The following is a 21,377-nucleotide window of genomic DNA, read 5'->3' on the forward strand; positions in this document are numbered from 1 at the left end:
GAGGAAGGTCTTTACATTAAGCTAAGGAGTAATTTATTTCTTTGGGGAAAAACTTGAAAAATTAACATGATAGGAACTTCATATCCTACTAACACCTTTAATACGGGCTTGCATAGGTACAGCCCCTTGCAATTCACAAAACAACTGATAAACACTACATGATCTTCAAAACAAGGCAAGGAAGCTGAACGTCACTGCTATTGTTTAGACATAAAGCCCAAAGACCTATGTGAAAAAAAGAGAAAATCATTACTCTTCCACCACCATATCTACTGACCTGTGTGCATCTTTGCTTGTAACCTTTCCCAGAATGAATTATCCATGCAAACCTCTTCACTTATGCACAGAATCCTGTCACCTCCTGCCTATTCAAAGGCAGGGCTCTCGCGATTTTATCCCCTCTCTTGCATTACCCATTGCCCCTCCCTTATGGATCATTCATGCTAGCATCGCCTACACACAGGCTGTTTAAGCTCAACGTCAACCCAGACAACAACGGCTCCCCTTCTGCTCCCACACCTCCTTCCACCTACGTCTACTTCCTTTTTTCAAGAACTGCCCACACTTGCAGTTTCCATTTTTCTTCTCCATCTTCTCTTAAGCCATTTTAATCAGAATGTCATCCCTATCAGGTCAACCAAAACAACTCTTGTTAAGGTCACTTCCAAAGCCAATGGTCAATACTTTTTTTTTTTTTGTAATCTATCATGACAAGTGAGGTTTATTCCAACGATACAAGAAAGGTTTAACTTTCTAAAGTCAATCAGTATAGTTACTTACATTAAGAGAATAAAGAAGAAAAAAGCATACAACTAACTTATTAGATACAGGAAAATAAGTGGAAAATTTTCTCACAAATTAATGAAAACCATTTTTTTTTATACAGCAGCTTATTAGTCATCAATTTTATACACATTAGTGTATACATGTCAATCCCAATGGCCCAATCCATCACACCACCACTCCCACCTGCCTGCGGCTTTCCCCCCTTGGTGTCCATACGTTTGTTCTCTACATCTGTGTCTCAATTTCTGCCCTGCAAACTGGTTCATCTATACCATTTTTCTAGTTTCCACATACATGCGTTAATATATGATATTCGTTTTTCTCTTTCTGACTTACTTCACTCTGTATGACAGTCTCTAGATCCATCCACGTCTCAACCAATGACCCAATTTCGTTCCTTTTTATGTCTGAGTAATATTCCATTGTATACATGTACCACATATTCTTTATCCATTCATCTGTCGATGGGCATTTAGGCTGCTTCCATGACCTGGCTATTGTAAATAGTGCTGCAATGAACATTGGGGTGCATGTGTCTTTTTGAATTATGGTTTTCTCTGGGTATATGCCCAGTAGTGGGATTGCTGGATCATATTGTAATTCTATTTTTAGTTTTTTAAGGAACCTCCATACTGTTCTCCATAGTGGCTGTATCAATTTACATTCCCACCAACAGTGCAAGAGGGTTCCCTTTTCTCCACACCCTATCCAGCATCTGTTGTTTGTAGATTTTCTGATGATGCCCATTCTAACTGGTGTCAGGTGATACCTCATTGTAGTTTTGATTTGCATTTCTCTAATAATTAGGGATGTTGCCCAGCTTTTCATGTGTTTCTTGGCCATCTGTAGGTCTTCTTTGGAGAAATGTCTATTTAGGTCTTCAGCCCATTTTTGGATTGGGTTGTTTGTTTTTTAATATTGAGCTGCATGAGCTGTTTATATATTTTGGAGATTAATCCTTTGTCCGTTGATTCATTTGCAAATATTTTCTCCCATTCTGAGGGTTGTCTCTTCGTCTTGTTTATGGTTTCCTTTGCTGTGCAAAAGCTTTTAAGTTTCATTAGGTCCCATTTGTTTATTTTTGTTTTTATTTCCATTACTCTAGGAGGTGTACCAAAAAAGATCTTGCTGTGATTATGTCAAAGAGTGTTCTTCCTATGTTTTCCTCTAAGAGTTTTATAGTATCCAGTCTTAATTTAGGTCTCTAATCCATTTTGAGTTTATTTTTGTGTATGGTGTTAGGGAGTGTTCTAATTTCATTCTTTTAAATGTAGCTGTCCAGTTTTTCCCAGCACCACTTATTGAAGAGACCATCTTTTCTCCATTGTATATCCTTGCCTCCTTTGTCATAGATTAGTTGACCATAGGTGCGTGGGTTTACCTCGGGGCTTTCTACCTTGTTCCATTGATCTATGTTTCTGTTTTTGTGCCAGTACCATATTGTCTTGATTACTGTAGCTTTGTAGTATAGTCTGAAGACAGGGAGTCTGATTCCTCCAGCTCTGTTTTTTTCCCTCAAGATTGCTTTGGCTATTCGGGGTCTTTTGTGTCTCCAAACAAATTTTAAGAGTTTTTGTTCTAGTTCCGTAAAAAATGCCATTGGTAATTTGATAGGGATTGCATTGAATCTGTAGATTGCTTTGGGTAGTATATTCATTTTCACAATATTGATTCTTCCAATCCAACAACATGGTATATCTCTCCATCTGTGGGTATCATCTTTAATTTCTTTCATCAGTGTCTTATAGTTTTCTGCATACAGGTCTTTTGTCTCCCTAGGGAGGTTTATTCCTAGGTATTTTATTCTTTTTGTTGCAATGGTAAATGGGAGTGTTTCATTAATTTCTCTTTCAGATTTTTCATCATTAGTGTATAGGAATGCAAGAGATTTCTGTGTATTAATTTTTTACCCTGCAACTTTACCTAATTCATTGATTAGCTCTAGTAGTATTCTGGTGGCATCTTTAGGATTCTCTATGTATAGTATCATGTCATCTCCAAACAGTGACAGTTTTACTTCTTCTTTTCCAATTTGTATTCTTTTATTTCTTTTTCTTCTCTGATTGCCGTGGCTAGGACTTCCAAAACTATGTTGAATAATAGTGGTGAGAGTGGACATCCTTGTTTCGTTCCTGCTCTTAGAGGAAATGCTTTCAGTTTTTCACCATTGAGAATGATGTTTGCTGTGGGTTTGTCATATATGGCCTTTATTATGTTCAGGTAGGTTCCCTCTATGCGCACTTTCTGGAGAGTTTTTACCATAAATTGGTGTTGATTTTTGTCAAAAGCTTTTTCTGCATCTATTGAGATGATCATATGGTTTTTCTTCTTCAATTTGTTAATATGGTGTATCACATTGATTGATTTGCATATATTGAAGAATCCTTGCATCCCTGGGATAAATCCCACTTGATCATGGTGTATGATCCTTTTATATATGTTGTTGGATTCTGTTTGCTACTATTTTGTTGAGGATTTTTGAATCTATATTCATCAGTGATATTGGTCTGTAATTTTCTTTTTTTGTAGTATCTTTGTCTGGTTTTGGTATCAGGGTGATGGTAGCCTCATAGAATGAGTTTGGGAGTGTTCCTTCCTCTGCACTTTTTTGGAAGAGTTTGAGAAGGATGGGTGTTAGCTCTTCTCTAAATGTTTGATAGAATTCACCTGTGAAGCCATCTGGTCCTGGACTTTTGTTTGTTGGAAGATTTTTTTCTTTTTTTTTTTTGTGGTACGCGGGCCTCTCACTGTTGTGGCCTCTCCCGTTGCGAAACACAGGCTCCTGCCACGCAGGCTCAGTGGCCATGGCTCACAGGCCCAGCCGCTCCGCAGCATGTGGAATCTTCCCGGACCAGGGCACGAAGCTGTGTCCCCTGCATCAGCAGGCGGACTCTCAACCACTGCACTACCAGGGAAGCCCTGTTGGAAGATTTTTAATCACAGTTTCAATTTCATTACTTGTTATTGTTCTGTTCATATTTTCTATTTCTTCCTGGTTCAGTCTTGGAAGTTTATACCTTTCTAAGAACATGTCCATTTCTTCCAGGTTGTCCATTTTATTGGCATAGAGCTGCCTGTAGTAGTCTCTTAGGATGCTTTGTATTTCTGCGGTGTCTGTTGTAACTTCTCCTTTTTCATTTCTAATTTTATTGAGTCCTCTCCCTCTTTTTCTTGATGAGTCTGGCTAATGGTTTAACAATTTTGTGTATCTTCTCAAAGAACCAGCTTTTAGTTTTATTGATCTTTCCTATTGTTTTCTTTGTTTGTATTTCATTTATTCCTGCTCTGATGTTTATTTCTTTCCTTCTGCTAACTTTGGGTTTTGTTTGTTCTCCCTTCTCTAGTTTCTTTAGGTGTAACGTTAGATTGCTTATTTGAGATTGCTCTTGTTTCTTAAGGTAAGCTTGTATTGCTATAAACTTCCCTCTTAGAACTGCTTTTGCTGCATCACATAGGTTTTGGATTGTCTGTCGTGTTTTCACTGACATTTCTCTCTAGGTATTTTTTGATTTCCTCTTTGATTTCTTCAGTGATCTCTTGGTTATTTAGTAACGTAGTGTTTAGCCTCCATGTATTTGTGTTTTTTATGTTTTTTCCCCTTTAATTGGTTTCTAATCTCATAGCACTGTGGTCAGAAAAGATGCTTGATATGATTTCAACTTTCTTAAAGTTACTGAGGCTTGATGTGTGACGCAAGATGTGATCTATCCTGGAGAATGTTCCATGCACACTTGAGAAGAAAGTGTAATCTGCTGTTTTTGGATGGAATGTCCTATAAATATCAATTAAATCTATCTGGACTACTGTGTCATTTAAAGCTTGTGTTTCCTTATTAATCTGTCCATTGGTGTAAGTGAGGTGATAAAGTCCCCCACTATTATTGTGTTACTGTCGATTTCCTCTTTTATAGCTGTTAGCAGTTGCCTCATGTATTGAGGTGCTCCTATGTTTGGTGCATATATATTTATAATTGTTATATCTTCTTCTTGGATTGATCCCTTGATTGTTATGTAGTGTCCTTCCTTGTCTCTTGTAACATTCTTTATTTTAAAGTCTATTTTATGTGATATGAGTATAGCTACTCCAGCTTTCTTTTGATTTCCATTTGCATGGAATATCTTGTTCCATCCCTTCACTTTCAGCCTGCATGTATCCCTAGGTCTGAAGTGGGTGACTTGTAGACAGCATATATATGGGTCTTGTTTTTGTATCCATTCAGCAAGCCTGTGTCTTTTGGTTGGAGCATTTAATCCATTCACGTTTAAGGTAATTATCGATATGTATGTTCCTATGACTATTTTCTTAATTGTTTTGGGTTTGTATTTGTAGGTCCTTTTCTTCTCTCGTGTTTCCCACTTAGAGAAGTTCCTTTAGCATTTGTTGTAGAGGTGGTTTGGTGGAGCTGAATTGTCTTAGCTTTTGCTTGTCTGTAAAGCTTTTGATATCTCCATTGAATATTAATGAGATCCTTGCGGGGTAGAGTAATCTTGGTTGTAGGTTCTTCCCTTTCATCACTTTAAGTATATCATGCCACTCCCTTCTGGTTTGTAGAGTTTCTGCTGAGAAATTAGCTGTCAACCTTATGGGAGTTCCCTTGTATGTTATTTGTCGTTTTTCCCTTGCTGCTTTCAGTAATTTTTCTTTGTCTTTAATTTTTGTCAATTTGATTACTATGTGCCTTGGTGTGTTTCTCCTTGGGTTTATCCTGTATGGGACTTGCTGTGTTTCCTGGACTTGGGTGGCTATTTCCTTTCCCACGTTAGGCAAGTTTTCAACTATAATCTCTTCAAATATTTTCTCTGGTCCTGTCTCTCTCTCTCTCTCCTTCTGGGACCCCTATAGTGAGAATGTTGTTGTGTTTAATGTTGTCCCAGAGGTCTCTTAGGCTGTCTTCATTTCTTTTCATTCTTTTCTCTTTATTCTGTTCCACAGCAGTGAATTCCACCATTCTGTCTTCCAGGTCACTTATCCATTCTTCTGCCTCAGTTATTCTGCTATTGATTCCTTCTAGTGTAGTTTTCATTTCAGTTATTGTATTGGTCATCTCTGTTTGTTTGTTCTTTAATTCTTCTAGGTCTTTGTTAAACATTTCTTGCATCTTCTCGATCTTTGCCTCCATTGTTTTTCCAAGGTCCTGGATCATCTTCACTATCATTATTCTGAATTCTTTTTCTGGAAGGTTGCCTATCTCTACTTCATTTAGTTTTTTTTCTGGGGTTTTATCTTGTTCCTTCATCTGGCACATAGCCCTCTGCCTTTTCATCTTGTCTATCTTTCTCTGTCGGTTAATTCTCATTCTTCATCTGACTGATGTCTTAGACACATTTGATTCCACTGTTTAGTCCCTCCTTGAAATACTTCCTTCAAGGGATATTAAGTGGTCTTGGTTCTTCTATCACTCTTTCCTGGCATCCTTGGCTGATTCCTTATCTTCCAACCTCTGAATATTGCTGTTAGTCCTTGGAAATTTTCCCTCTCTACATTTAAACCCCCAGGTGTGACTTCATTCCCTGTCTCATAATTTTAAAAACCATCCATATACTGATGAGTCTGAAATTTACTATCTTTAAACCAAACCTTTCCCCTGAACTTTAAACTCTACACTCAACTGCCTACTTGAGATCTGTGCCTAGATGTCTATTCAGCATCCTAAACTTAACATGTCTTTAAATAATGAACTCTTGATCTTCCTCACAAGTCAGCAAACTTCTGCATTTCTGTCAATCTCAGTAAATGGTAACTCTGTTCTTCCAGTTGCTCAGGCCAAAACCTTACAGACATCTTTGATTCCTCCCCTTCCTCCTTCGTGCACCCCCCAAACCCCCATCCCACGAGTGATCTGTTGGTAAGTCCCACAGGCTAATCTAGTTGCAATTCTTCAAAAATATATCTTTTTGAATGGAAATCCTTCAAAAGTTGTCAAGGATTCAACTACCTCTCATCATCTATACTATTCCCACCTTGGTCACCATCACTTCTTGCCCAGATTTTTGCAGTCTCCTCCCAACTCTACTCTGCAGTCCCTCTGCTCTCACCACTGCTGTCCCACAGTCCATTCTCAACATGGCAGCCAGAAAAATCCTCAAGAAAACTTAAGTCATGTCATCCTTCTGCTTAAACCTCCCAATGGCTTTCCATTTCACTGACAGTAAAAAACTTAAAGGCCCTACACATATTCAGTCTCCTGTTAAATTTTTGCCCTCACCTCCAACTACTTTCTTCCTGGATCACCCTGCTGTAGCCACGAGACTCCCTAGCTGTTCCTTGAACTAGCCTGACTGGCTGTGGTCTGTAGCCTGCCTAACCTAACCCTACAGCATTTTCCCATGTAATGAAATGTTTCCAGAAAACATAACTTTTATTGATTGACTAGTACTGTTCTATATACCGCATCCCTTATCTTTAGAGTTTTAAAGCAATCTGACTCTCACACAGCATACCTAATCAAAATAAAACAGTGCTCCAGAAAGTTCTTGTTATTCTTTGACAGCACATTCCTCAGCATCATGGGAAACAGTCAAGAGGTTCAAAACAGAGTGGCTGAGGTTGAGTTAACTGGAAAGTAATTTTAGGCCCCAGGCAGGCAAGAAAACAACAATAGGGCAAGAAATAACAAGGCCACTGTACACTGATCTAACTCGGTATGGCCTTTCTTACTTTGAAATCTGCAATTTTTTATTAATAGCGTTTGTGGGCTGGTTAAATTTTGGTTTATGTAAGATTAAGTGGTAAACAAAAGTTGTTTAGTTGTTATCTGATGGAGCCAGTGCTTTAGAGAGGTGCCAATGATTTGAAAAGATGACAGATTTAAGAAAAGAACTCAGCCAATCTGGGAATTTAATACTTTGCACCATCTCTTCCTCACACCCTACCAGAGACATATTCCTAGGCAAGAACACTTACTTGATAAATCTCAAGAAAAGCGGGGAAAGCTCCCTGGACCGTGGCTCTACCCTTTCTGGGAATTTTGCCAGAGCTCGCCAGAGCAAAAACCGAAAATTGGTATGGTCCAGTCTTTCCTGAAGGTCAGTTTTCAATGCGAACTGCTCATGATAAAGAGTTCCAACGTTTCCTTCCTGAGTCTGCTCCCAACTTGCATCTCCAATGGACCTCTCCTCATCTCTTGTGTCATTTTGCAGCTCTTTCTCTGAAAGAAAAAAGGTCATCATAACCACTAGAGAAATGTTAACAACTACCCTATGTGTTTCTGCCAGTAACGGCATTCCTTTCTCTAGTAATACAAGCAAATGATAACAGTATCCAAAGGTTATCAAAGATAATACATTTCTCATTTCTGCTTTCCAATTTTAAGTGCAAGTAAGCAATAGAAATTAAATAGTTAAACAACCATTTCCTCCCGCAGCCCCCTCCTTTATATCCCTTTACATACCAGCATGTGTAGCTGCTTTTTCTAGATGTTCATAGTAGACTTTCCAAAATTGCTTATTTTCCATTTCACGTGCATGAGAACTGAGAGTAAAGATCATAAAATAAAACCCGTGGTATGGACCCTATTTTGAGATATCTCATACGAAAAAATGTGAAAGGATATAACTAAAATACTAATTAAGTTATCCCTGAATGTGGGGTCATAAACAACTTTTGTACTTTATTTTTCAAAATGCCTGTTCTGCTAAGGTCTAATAGTTAGGGGTTTGAGAGGCCACACATAATATATTTCCAATCTGACAAAAAGCCAGAGTAGGCCCTCTGAAGACAAATGCCTGCAGAAGGACAGATTTCTATAAATGAGGCACAACATATGTATTTTTTATGTGATTATGAACGTCCTTTTTAGAGCTAAAGGGTTTTGGATACTAGACAGCAAGGGTTTTAAATTAAATTTTTAAATTAAAGTTTGGCTCAATGACTCAATATATATAAATAAAAGCATACAATTATTATACAGTACTTATTACTGTAAAAAAAATTCAATAATACAGGTGTATGATATAAAGTAAAAAGAGAAAGTTCTCCAAAGTTATTTCAAAGTACAGAGAAACATATACAAAACAACTGAATTGTCAAAAACTTGGTATCAGATAGAATAAGTAATGTTTACTTTTTCTTCACCTTGTCCCACAAAGGCTTTAAGGTAGCTATAAATACCATACACACCCATTCACTTAAATCCCACCCCAGAGTATAATACTGGCTCCATCATCATTCTGCAGTAGTGAAAGCACAACAGCTTCATCCATTTCACCCAGGCTTACCTTATGAGTTCAATAACAGGATCCCAGAGAGCACTGAAGTTAACATATAACATGCCTAACAGATAACGAAGTGGCACCTGCAAGCATAGGAAATTAGTTTAGATCAGCACCAAAATGCAAGGATCCGGACTTGGACAACCTGAGGTTTGGAAAGAAGCTTCTGTTTTAAGAAAAAACTTGCAGGTGCCAATCCAAAATTCAGGTACAGTAATTTTCCTCCTCTTCCCAAAATGTCACTCACTATTTAACAGAGAAGAATCACTTAAGAAAACATAGTATTCAAACTCACTCCAGATGTTCACAAATAAAGGATATATTTGAATAAACAGATTTGACTCATGATTAAATTCATTCCTAACAAATACTGCCATCACCTGACAAGACAAAACTTGAACGGTAATCAGTAAAGCACAGGTGCCAAAGAACCCAGCAAAGCACTATGTGAATGGCAGCTGAGGCTTTATAAGCAGGTGTGTGAGTTCTCAAAACTAGGCATTAAAAGATTTCAGTTCAGAGGGTCTGAAGTTTTTCACAGTCGCCTTTTGGAATGACAGTCACTGTTACTAGCATCCCCGTGCACTCAGGAAACATCATGTAAAGTGGTAGTTCTATTATTATTTGGGGGTGGGGTGCTTGTGTCTACCTTAGCAGCAGAGTCCCTTTCCAAATGGAACATAACACAGGACGCTAATATACAGAACAGGTTAAGAACAGAACTGCTCTGCTTGAAAGGGGAATGCCTCCACTTGGCCTTCTTCCCAAAGGGATAGTGATGTATCATCAAGGGTCATGGATGGAAAATCCCTGATACAAAAGGTAGGGCTGACGTCCTGCAGCAGTGAACAAATCTGGAGAAGAGTATCAGGCTGTCAACTTGACCCTGTTCCTCCTGCTGCCACCTACTACCTACCCTCACATACTACGCCCATACTCAGGAGAAGGGAGGATAGTAAATTATTTCTACTGTTGAAAAGGCTGTAGAGCCATTTAACTCAAAGCATTGAACAGAACTGGGTATTTACTTAGTTTTAAATTCCTTTTTTTACAATTCTTGCTTTTAAAAATTCTTTCTCTCTCTCTCTTTTTTTAAATTTTTTGGTGGCTATTTAGTATGCTTCTCTTTTCTCAAATGCCAGCTAAACAGATCTTAAAGTATAAACTGTGTTAAAAAAAAAAAACCCCAAACACTGTTTTTACCTCCTGTAATGGCCCATCAGGGACTGCAGTCTGTACCACATCATGTCTTAGTTTTCTCAAATGAAGAAGCTTCTCTCTGTAATCATTCACAGTTGCTGGCACAAGTTCTGCCTGGCGTAATATAGCAAAGACAGACTGACGCTCTGAGAGCTCGTCATCCTGAACAACCAGAGGAAACCAGGAGGCAGGTCAGGATTTTGATTTTCCAAAAGAACATTAAATGTGAACAGAAGTCTAAAACAGAAAAACTGGCATATGTTAATGTTTTAAATTAAATAAGCAACACATTTTTTGAGTAAATGATTCATTCTTCCTCACATCATTTACTTTTTGGTAGATAATTTAGGTTTAGTGTCTAGCAGAGACATGACAAGTAAAAAACAGGAAAGTAATTCTCAAAATCACTCAAGTTGACTGGCAATATTTTTTGAAATAAAGAAAATGTACATATACTTTCACTGTAAAATTCTACTTCTAAGTAGAAGTAATTTCTACTTCTGGAAGTAGTCATTTGCATTATTGACATGTTTCCCTGAACAAAGGTATCTGTGTAAGGATGTTCACGGCAGTATTACTAGAAATGCTGCAAAACTACCAACAACCCACCTAAGCATCCATCAAGAGGGAACTGGTTAAATACAATATTTTAAACTGTGGGGCACTATTCAAACTTCAAAAGAAATGAGGTAGGGCTAGAGGTACGGATATGGAAAAACTTGCATGACACCATTTGTTTAAATTATGTGTGTATATACAAAATGTCTGAAAGAATAGTCACCAACTAACTATGGATTTTCAGTGGTGGCCTTGCTGAGGGGATGGGAATAAGAATGGCAAAAAGGTTTTTTCAAACTTCGTGATAGATATTTACACGGTATTTGAATTTTTTGCAAAATTATCATTTTGGGAAACAATATGTCAAGTTACATTTTTTAAAAGTTACCCAAAATGAACCATTAAAATACCTCCATTAATTCCGGAAGCCGAACCTCAAAGTGGTTTAGGATCCTTATTGTCAAAAGCCGAATCTAGAAAAATTAAAAGGCATGTTTCAAACTCCAACGTTTAAACATAAGAAACTGATTAAGAGTCAGTGAGACCTAAGTTTCATGGAATTATGAAAGATATACCACTTGTCAGAGTAATACATGTTTATTCTATTCCTTATTTCATATTCAACACCAACCAACACCTTATTCAAATGGTACTTGGAACAATTAATGACCAGACTAGACTGAGAAGATAAGGTTGCTCATAAAACGGTGCTGCTTCTTTAAACTATAACACTATAGGCATCTCTGTAAATAAGCGCAAAGAATCCGATTAAGCTTACAATTCCACTGAAATTAATGATTTTTATTTCTAAATAACATGTTCAGGTATTTCTATACACCTGAATGAGCAGCAGAATCACCTACAGAGCTTTGAAAAATCATGCAGATATGTCACTTCCACCCTATGCCTGCAGAATCAGAATTTGGGGGTGTTGGGACCCAGAATTTATATTTTTAGTAAGCGCCCCAATTAATCCTGCTGCAACCAGTTTGTAGGTCAGTGTTTAGGAATCACTGCTTTAAACAGAAACCACCCCAAAGCAACATTTTCTGATTAAGGAGCTCCGACAACCACTGGCAATACACGCATAAAACAAAAGATGAGAGGCAGAGAACACACCACAAAACCGTAGTACCTTGGATATGCCAGTTGAAATGTTTGCTCGTAACTTGGGAAATAATTCCATTAGAGCTTCCTCTGAAAGTGGCCCCCTGCAGCCACATAAGGATAATCTCTGATAATAGAGATCAGCCAACAGCAACACAGACGGCTCCAAAGGAAACGCTCTGCAACGAGATATTTATTAGGTCCAAACTGTACCATACACCACAGAGAACTTAGGCTATACTAGAAACCACAGAAAATTATCACTGATGAAAGAAATGTAAGCGGGAACAGGTGAAAGTTTTACGTGGACATGTAGCATCACCTGAGACATGAAGAATCTGAGGTCCACCAACAGTGAGCCACACGCTCAAGTACAGACACACAGCCAGAGGCAGAGGCAGGATTATAATATGGTGTTTTGATTGAAGTCAAATGCTGTCTTTTCAATCCACATACTCATAAGTGACAGTGACATAAGGGGGGATATATAATATTCACTGAGTGTTTTCTATGTGCCGGGTACTGAGCTATGAGGGAAGCAGTACAGAGCAGGGGGCCGGCACATCAGCTCTGGGGTAGGGCAGCCCAGGCTTGAAGCCAGCCCATCATCATCATCATCCATGTAACCCTGGACAAGCCACTTAACCACTATGTGCTATCCTCCAACAAATATTTACTGAGTATCTACCACGTACCAGTGACTTGTCTAGATACTGGCTATAGCAGGAAACCAAGGAAAGAGTCCCTATCCTCCTGGAGCTTATATTCTAATAGGGGAAGGTCACCTCAGGAAAAGGAGGCTGGACTGAGAGACTGGTGCGTGGGGGAGAGGGCGAGAGGGCGAGGGGGTGAAGAGGAGTGCTGTCTGATATGGGGGTGGTCACGGAAGGCAGAGACTGAAGGAAGTCAAGAAGAGAGCCAAAAGGCACCTGGAAGAAAAGCATTCCCGGCAGAGGGGGCAGCGACGCCAAGTCCCAGACAGGTGTGCTTGCCTATGTGAGGAGAATCGAGGAGACCAGTGCAGCTGGGACGGAGTGAACAAGGAGGAGTGGCTGGGGACGAGGTCAGAAGCCAGGGCCTAGATTACACAGAGTCCCGAGGAACAGGATGAGGACTGAGGGTTTTATCCCGAGTAGGCTGGGTACCACGAGACCAGGGTTTCTCAGCAGTGGCTCTGCTCACGCGGGCCAGGTGACTCTTCGTTGTGAGGCCGTCCAGTGCACAGCAGGGCGCTCCTTACCCACCACACCCCAGTAGCAGTCCCCAGCTGTGATGACCAAAAACGTCTCCAGAATGGCCCGTGCTTGAAAATCACTATTTCCGAGGGTTGTTGGCAAAAGAGTGACATGTTCTCTTTCACGGAAGAGAATCATCCTTGTTGTTGGGTACAAAACAGACAGCAGCAGGGCAAGGATGCAGGCAAGGAAACTCGTTAGGAGGCTACTGCAGTCATCCAGGTGAGAGATGGAGGTTGAGACCAGACTGAGCAGCTGGGGTTCTGGATTTATTTAAGAATTCGAGTTCCCCCTTCTACAAGGTTAACAGTACCTATACCTCAGGGAATTGTTGTGAGGATTACAATAATAATGTAATAATAATGTACGGAAAGTACTCAGAAGAGTAACCGGCACATAATAAAAATTCAATAAATGCAATTTGTGTATTGTTAACGCACAGTCTAATTCAATCTCCATGAGGGAAGTACTACTACTCCCTTTTGAGAGAGAATAAAGTTGAGATTAACTAACTTACTCAAGGCTATCTAGCTAGTAAGTGATGAAGACGAGGTTCAAATCCAGGTTGTCTTGGCTGTGAAACCTCTGGCATAACCAGTAGCTAGCGCAGCACCCAGCACTGAGGCCTGCATCTACAACTTTCACGAATGAAAACTTGCACAGCCACCCTCTAAGCCGATTTGCTCCTATTAGAGGTTTCTGGGCCTCCTAGGTTAAAAGCACCTGCCTGGGAGGCCAGCTGGCCTTCCACAAGGGACAGACAAATCCCACTCTGTTATGCGTGCTTTTCTGTTTTAAAACCTCCACAGATGCCTTAAATTGTTCCCACCAAAGCATACAGTGTGAGAAGTTTAAATAGAATGACTTAAAAAAACAAAGGGGGCTTCCCTGGTGGCGCAGTGGTTGAGAGTCCGCCTGCCGATGCAGGGGACACGGGTTCGTGCCCCGGTCTAGGAGGATCCCACATGCCGCGGAGGGGCTAGGCCCGTGAGCCATGGCCGCTGAGCCTGCGTGTCGGGAGCCTGTGCTCCACAACGGGAGAGGCCACAACAGTGAGAGGCCCGCGTATCGCAAAAAAAAAAAAAAAAAAAAAAAAAGGGAACACATACGGAATATGGTAAGTAGGAAGACAACAAAGAAAAACTCCTCCTTAAAAAAATTTAAAGCAATTCAGTTAACAATAGAGAGACAGTAGCCTTGCCCAGATTGGGGAATGTACAGAGATTCTGGATTACTGCACTAAGTCTCTTAACTGGTCTCCTTTATCCTCCTTCAGTCTCTTCTCGATACAGCAGCTTGAGTGATCCTACTTTGGCCTACGCCACTCTCCTGCCAAAAACATCTCCTGTGGCTTCCCCTTTCACTCACAGTAAAAGCCAAGGCCCTACAATGGCCAAAGGTCAAACACTGCCTGCCACCACACCCCCCATATCCTCCTCTCCTACTACCCTCTCCTCACTCTACTCAGCTACAATAGTTCCTTGCTGCTCAAGCAAGGCACCCACACAGAGCCTCGGCACTCACATCTTCCCTGGGTTTGGGACAGAGTGCCCCAGGTCCCAGATATCCCATCCCCAGGGCTTACTTCCTTGCTGCTTCTGGGTTTCTGCTCAAATATCTCCTTGGTGAGGCCTTCCCTAGTTAAAACTCCTATTTGTCCCCAGCCTCCAGACTCTCCCTGTCCCGACTTTACTACTGTCTAACATGCCATATATTTTACTTGCTTATTTTGTTTAGTATATCTTCTTGCTAGTGTGTTAGCTCCATGAAGGCAGGGAATTGTGTGTTTCATTTACTGTGTCTCCCAGTGCCAAGAATAGGGCCTGGTACATGAGAAAAGCAATGAATATTTATTGAATGAAGTAAATGAGCAAATCTGTTGTTAAAACCATGTAAATAAAACGGACTAGACTCCGGAAACAGAAGCAAACTACTTTACAAGATCTTTAAAACGCCTGACCTTTAGAAAGGGTGCTAAGCCGAGCAATGAATGGCTCTCAGTAACAGCCCTGTGCTACGATCCAAATCAAAATAAACTTAAAAAAACCCAAAACTGGATTGTTTTGGTATGTAGTAAAAGGAACACAGGAAAGTCTTCTGAAGTGCTAAGTGTGTCAAGCCGAGAAACACTGTGAAAGCAGAAACGTGTATGTTGGAGCCACGGTGCCATGTCATGTGACCAGCATTATACACCCACTTCACCCTGCAACACTAATTTACATACACAGTAAAATACCCTTTCACAAAGATGAATCTGTATTTAAAGACTGTATCCAAAAATGTTCTTATTTTAACTGGAGGATTTAAATCAATAATAAATTTCCTACGGGAATACAACTCAGGTAAAAAATAGATCCAAGATTTTGCCAACACAGCAGCCTTTATATTTCATTCATTATTAAGCTGAATGTAAGATATGTTTACTCACAATACTAAGTTCTTCACACGTTCCACAGAAACCAGATGAAGAAGTTCAGAAGATTCTTCCAAACTTAGCAGAGTATTTACAGCTTGACAAAGAACAAATAGGTTTCCTTAAGGCAGAAAAACAGGAGAAAACACATTATTTCTTTGACACAATAACTATACACATCTCATTTTATCTACCACTTGGTATTTATACAGAGTTCTTAAAGTGAATCTGTACCTTCTAAAGGATTATCTGTCAAATGTCAGAATATAACAGAAAGGAACTGAAAAGAGGTTCCAAGTCTTATATTTTAACTTTCTTAAGAGAAAAATATATTCAGAAATAGAGAATAAAAATGTATGTTCCCTTCAACTGAGATGAGGAGAAAATTCAATGGTTCTACCAACTGGTATTATCAAAATCAGAACTTTTGAGAATAGACTTAGACTTTTCAAAAGCTAAGAAATTATCTTTGTGTAAAACTCATGTTGATTTTGTGACTCCAATTTATAAGAAATCACATATCCAATGGCTACTACGTATAACGGACTCAATTTATATTAATTAGATAATCATTTACTCCTAGACCAGAGGTTGGCAAACTATGGCCCACAAACTTGCGGGTAGTCTGTTTTTATATGGCCGGCAAACTAAGAATGCTTGTCACATTTTTAAAGGGTTGTTTAAAACAACAAACAAACAAACAGAACATGCCACGAAGACTGAGGACAGAATGTGGCCCACAAAAGCTAAAATATTTACTGTATTGTCCTTTACACAAATATTTTGCCAACACCTGCTCTAGTTAGAAAAGGGCTATCCAGCAGAACTTCCTTTCTGCAGTGGTAGAAAGGCTCTATACTTCTGCCAAATGTCCTCACAATCCAATATGGTAGCCATTCGCCACATGTGGCTACTGAGCACTGGAAATGGGGCAGGTCTACTTTATTCTCTGACACGTCTGCTTGGTATCTAACACAGAACCTAGCAATTAATATTTAAATGAATGACTACTATACACATGTGTTAGGAAAAAAAATACCATGCTAGAATAAAACAAAATACCTACTATTATTTGCTTATTTTTGTAGCAAAATTTTTTTATTAATCTTATTTTGATCAAAATACCTACTTTTAAATTGCTGTTCTCAGCTAGTTGGGGGAGTTGGACAAGTATACAACAGGAAATGGTGTTTGGGGCAGGGCAGTCTACTTCTGCCTGGATGAGTCATGAAGACCTTTCTAGAGGTACTGTGTTTGAGCTGAGTTTTGTCTTTTTTAATTTTATTTATTTTTGGCTGCAATGGGTCTTCGTTGCTGCACGCGGGCTTTCTCTAGTTGCAGCGAGCGAGGGCTACTCTCTGTTGCAGTGTGCAGGCTGCTCATTGTGGTGGATTCTCTTATTGTGGAGCATGGGCTCCAGGCACGCAGGCTTCAGTAGTTGTGGCTCGTGGGCTCTAGAGCACAGGCTCAGTAGTTGTGGCGCACGGGCTTTGTTGCTCCGCGGTGTGTGGGATCTTCCTGGACCAGGGCTCGAACCCGTGTCCCCTGCATTGGCAGGCGGATTCTTAACCACTGCACCACCAGGGAAGACCTGAGCTGAGTTTTGAAAGCTAAGTACGAGTTCACCAAATGATGAAAGACCTAGAAAGGACTCCAGGCAGAAGGGACACATGTGCAATGGTAGCCAGAGGGACATACAAGAAAGTGTCTTGCTCTAGGTAAGCAAATGCCTGGAGCACAAGTGTATACCAGGGCTAGACTGGGCGTGGAAGACAGGAACAAGACACAAGCTGGGACCTGAAGTTGAGTCTGATTTCTTTGACCATGGCAGCCTTCTACTACGACACCCTTGGACTCAGCAAATGTTCAAGCTGTCCTGACTTTGCCACCACATTATGAGGTACAAGGGTAATGCCTCCATCTCAGCCTCTTTTTTCCCTATTTACATACAGGGGGTTCTGCCAGAACACAACACAACGGCAGTACTATTCTCTGGTATCCATGTGTTTACAGTTACTCTGGGTGTGCCAGAAAAGACAGACAAGAAAACAAATGGTGATTGTAACTGACCTTTTCCAAAGCTCCCTCTGTCAACAGTCATGAAGAGTGACTCTATGAAGCAGGTGACTAGGGGTATCACCTTCTCTTTCTCCAGGGGTCTGTCCAAGAAGTGGGGAGAAAAAGGGAAATGCTCAAACTAGCATTCAATGGTTTTTTCATGAAATGGCAAAAAATGGCTAATAAATGTTTTTATCAGCTTGCTAAAACACCTTTCACAATTAAACACAGTTGATTTTCTCACCTAATATGAGGTAACACGACAAGGGCCGCCCAAGAGCATGAAAGGTAAGTACTCTCTTTATTTGGGGGTAACTGAATTATAGATAAAAGATGATCTAATACTGAGATCTGTTCCTTTCCTCCCTTGGATCTGGTCTTCTTCTGCCTTATACTGGATCTGAAGGAAGAAAAGATAAACAAATATTTAAAATGAGAGAGGATATAATCGCTCTAGCCCTCTGACGTTTGAAATAAAATTGGTTCCTTTCCATGCATGGAGCATTAGTGGGAAGGAAGGAACTGGTGGCGACAGTTGAATACAAATAACTAAACAAAAGTGACTCATTTACTGATTTTTCAGTGACAGATTTTTTCAACCCCATTGGTTCTATTTTCTTCTATTTTAACTTGCTTCATAACTTAAAGCAACTCTCTTCCAGTTTTAGGTATTATTTCTGAATTCTGTGCCGATGGACATGTGTTTAAGAACTGGAGAGGTGATTTACTGGCATGAACTGACTTCCTCCATCCCCCCTTTCCTTTCTGACATGAATTTTACTGCTTCACAAACGTGTAGAATGATGTTGCAAAGGAATCACAGAGAACTTGACAAATGTCACTAAAATGATTATGGTTTAGAAGTAACTTTTGGACTTCCCTGGGGGTCCAGTGGTTAAGACTCCACTCTTCCACTGTAGGGAGCGCGGGTGCGATCCCTGGTTGGGGAACTAAGATCCCGCATGCCATGCGGCCAAAAAAAAAAAAGCAAGAAGTAACTTTCTCTGAGGCTTTAATCTGATAAGTGGTTACCCAACATTATTTTCTAATATGACATTCAGTTTTAGGTATTTGTTACTTTGGCGGTATTCTTGTTTGCCTCTAGTTTTGCCAATGAACTATACGTCAGTCCTATTTAAAAGACAGAAATCCAGTGGAAAGAAAAGTCACAGAAACAATAAGTAAACTGATCTGTTTTTATAATTAATTCTCCATGTCCAGTTTGGTTAACTTATTACAGAACAGAAGTAGAATATCAGGTTTTTATTCCTATACCTTTTTATCATTAAAGTTAACCAAAAAAGTTGCATTCTCTTTTGTTTCATACTTATCAGGACACTGAATGCTTGGAAATTATGAGAGATAACTAAGTTAATTTTACTGGTAATTTCTAAAAATCACTGTACCTTGATATACAGTCTTTCTAGTATTAACCATGACTCAATAATCGGAAAAAAATCTTACAAATAAAATATTGAGATGCTTTATAAAGATGAGTCATTAGTTGCCACGTCATTCTCCTGCTTCGTCACACCTGCCAATGAGCTCCTCCAATGAAATCCATACTCACCTCATCCTGTAAGGCCTTGGGTGATACGACCCTCTCCTCCTTCACTCACTTCCTCCCTCCTCCTTACTCAATGCTCTTTACCCACACAGGCTTTCCTTTTGTTCCTCAAACACACTGGGCTTATTCCCATCCCAGAGCCTTTGCAGGAACGCTTCCCTTTGCCTGGAAAGCCTTTCACCCAGCCTTTCTTTGCCAGGTTGGATCCTTCCACCATTACAATCGGACCAAAGGTCCCCTTTCTAGACAGGAGTAGTGCTGCCTCTCTATCTACTGTGTCTCAAAGCCTTGTTTTATTTTTCTTTTTATCACAATCTAAAATTAACTTGTTTATCTGCCTCACATGCCTGTCCCCCCAAGACTGTCATCTCCCCCAAAGAAGAAACCTTTTTCTTTATTATATCCCAGTGCCTAGAACAGTGTCTGATACAATAAATATCTGTCAAATGACAGAATAAATTTATCTTCCCAAGAGTCTTTTCACATCTATTATCTCTTTTTATTCTCACAATAAATCTGTGAGATGAGTGGATGGAGTGTGATCAGGAATATTCAGACAAAGGTGACCATTCACGTATTATTCTACAGGGTGATGGAAGTTTTCTTAGACAATGAAATACAGAACCTGTGGCACTCGCCTTAAGTTAATATGCTTACATTTATTAGGAACGATAAGGGAACTGGTTTCCTGATCTATAATTTCTAGAGGCACACCCACTCAACTATTCAAAAAATAGTAAGCAGAACCCTCTCAAATATTTACATAAACTTTGTTTCGACTTCCAAAGAGTATGTACTGTTTTTAATGAAATTGAGAAAGTAATGAATAGACCTTTTAACAATTCAAACAATGCAAAGGTTTATAATCTAAAAGCTAATAGTCACTTCTTTCTTCTCTTTACCAACCTCTTGTCGTAAACAAAGATAACAGTTTTGTGTCTCTTTAGGGGGTTGTCAATTCTCCCCAAATTGACCTATAGACTTAATGCAATTCAAAACAAATCCCAGCAAGGTGGGGTTTTTTCTGTAGATATAGACAAGTTTCTTCTAAAATTTATACAAAAGGGCAAAGGACCAGGAATAGACAAAACAATCTTGAAAAGGAAGAATACAGTGAAAGGATTTTTTTTTAAGATTTCCAGATTTATTTTATGCTATAGTAACAAGATTGTGGCATTAGAGGAGGACAGACACATAGATCAATGAAACAGAATAGAGAGCTAGAAACAGTCCCATACATTTATGCCCAGCTGATTTTTGACACAAAAGCAAAAGCAGCTCAATGAGGAAGAACAGCCTTTTCAACAAATGTTGCCAGAGCAGTGGACATTCAGAGGCAAAAAAGGAAACTTGACCCAAACTTCACACCTTATATAAAAATTAACTCAAAATGGATCATGGACTTAAATGTAAAACATAAAATGATAAAACTTAAAAAAAATAGGAGAAAATACTTGGGACCTATAGTTAGGCAAATAGTTCTTAGACTTGACATCAAAAGCATTATCCATAAGAGGAAAAGTTGATACATTGGACCTCATCAAAATTTAAAACTCTCATCAGTGAAAAATCTTGTTAAGCAAAGGAAGACAAGCTACAGACTGGGAGAAAATATTTGCACCATCACGAAGCAGACAAAAGGACTTGTATTAGAATATATAAAGCACTCTCAAAACTCAACAGCAAAGAAACAATCAAATTAGAAAATGGGCCAAGGAAATGAACAGATATTTCAGTAAAGATGATATGCAGATGGAAAATAGGCACACGAAAAGATGTTCAACATCCTTAGCCATTAGGAAAATGCAAATTAAAACCACAGTGAGATAGATATCACTATATCCTATCAGACCGGCAAAAACAAAAAACTGAAAATAACCAATACTGGTGAGGATGCAGAGAAACTGGATCACTCATGCTGCTGCGGGGGCGTAAAATGGCACAGTCACCCTGGAAAACCATCTGGCAGCTTCTTATAAACCTGAACATGAAAAATAAAACGAAGCAACAAACAAAACTACAACAACAACAAAAAACTGCAAAACAAAAACAAAAACCCCAAAACTGAACATGCCCTTACCCTATAACCTAATAAGTCCAATCTGGGGCATTTATCTCAGAGAAATGGAAAGCTGTGTACATGAATGTTTATAACAGCTTTATTCATAATAGCCAAAAACTAGGAATGATCTAGTTATTCCTTTCCACAAGTGTATGTTTAAACAGACTGCTACATCCATTAC

General features: G+C 39.4%; 1 protein-coding gene across 1 annotated transcript in view; it reads right to left on the minus strand.

The window, feature by feature from the left end:
* UTP20 (UTP20 small subunit processome component) overlaps window positions 1–21,377 on the minus strand; it is a 96,963-nt gene that overhangs the window by 60,755 nt on the left and 14,831 nt on the right. Inside the window, exons 13-21 of the mRNA XM_032644495.1 lie at window positions 17,812–17,967; window positions 17,580–17,668; window positions 15,525–15,630; window positions 11,890–12,040; window positions 11,165–11,227; window positions 10,200–10,358; window positions 9,003–9,079; window positions 8,177–8,256; window positions 7,690–7,933 (exon numbers count right to left, since the gene is read on the minus strand). Of these exons, the coding sequence (XP_032500386.1) occupies window positions 7,690–7,933; window positions 8,177–8,256; window positions 9,003–9,079; window positions 10,200–10,358; window positions 11,165–11,227; window positions 11,890–12,040; window positions 15,525–15,630; window positions 17,580–17,668; window positions 17,812–17,967 (1,125 nt within the window). The remainder of the gene's footprint in view (window positions 1–7,689; window positions 7,934–8,176; window positions 8,257–9,002; window positions 9,080–10,199; window positions 10,359–11,164; window positions 11,228–11,889; window positions 12,041–15,524; window positions 15,631–17,579; window positions 17,669–17,811; window positions 17,968–21,377) is intronic.

The sequence above is a fragment of the Phocoena sinus genome, chromosome 10 (assembly GCF_008692025.1).
Source record: "Phocoena sinus isolate mPhoSin1 chromosome 10, mPhoSin1.pri, whole genome shotgun sequence".
In the NCBI taxonomy this organism is placed as follows: domain Eukaryota; kingdom Metazoa; phylum Chordata; class Mammalia; order Artiodactyla; family Phocoenidae; genus Phocoena; species Phocoena sinus.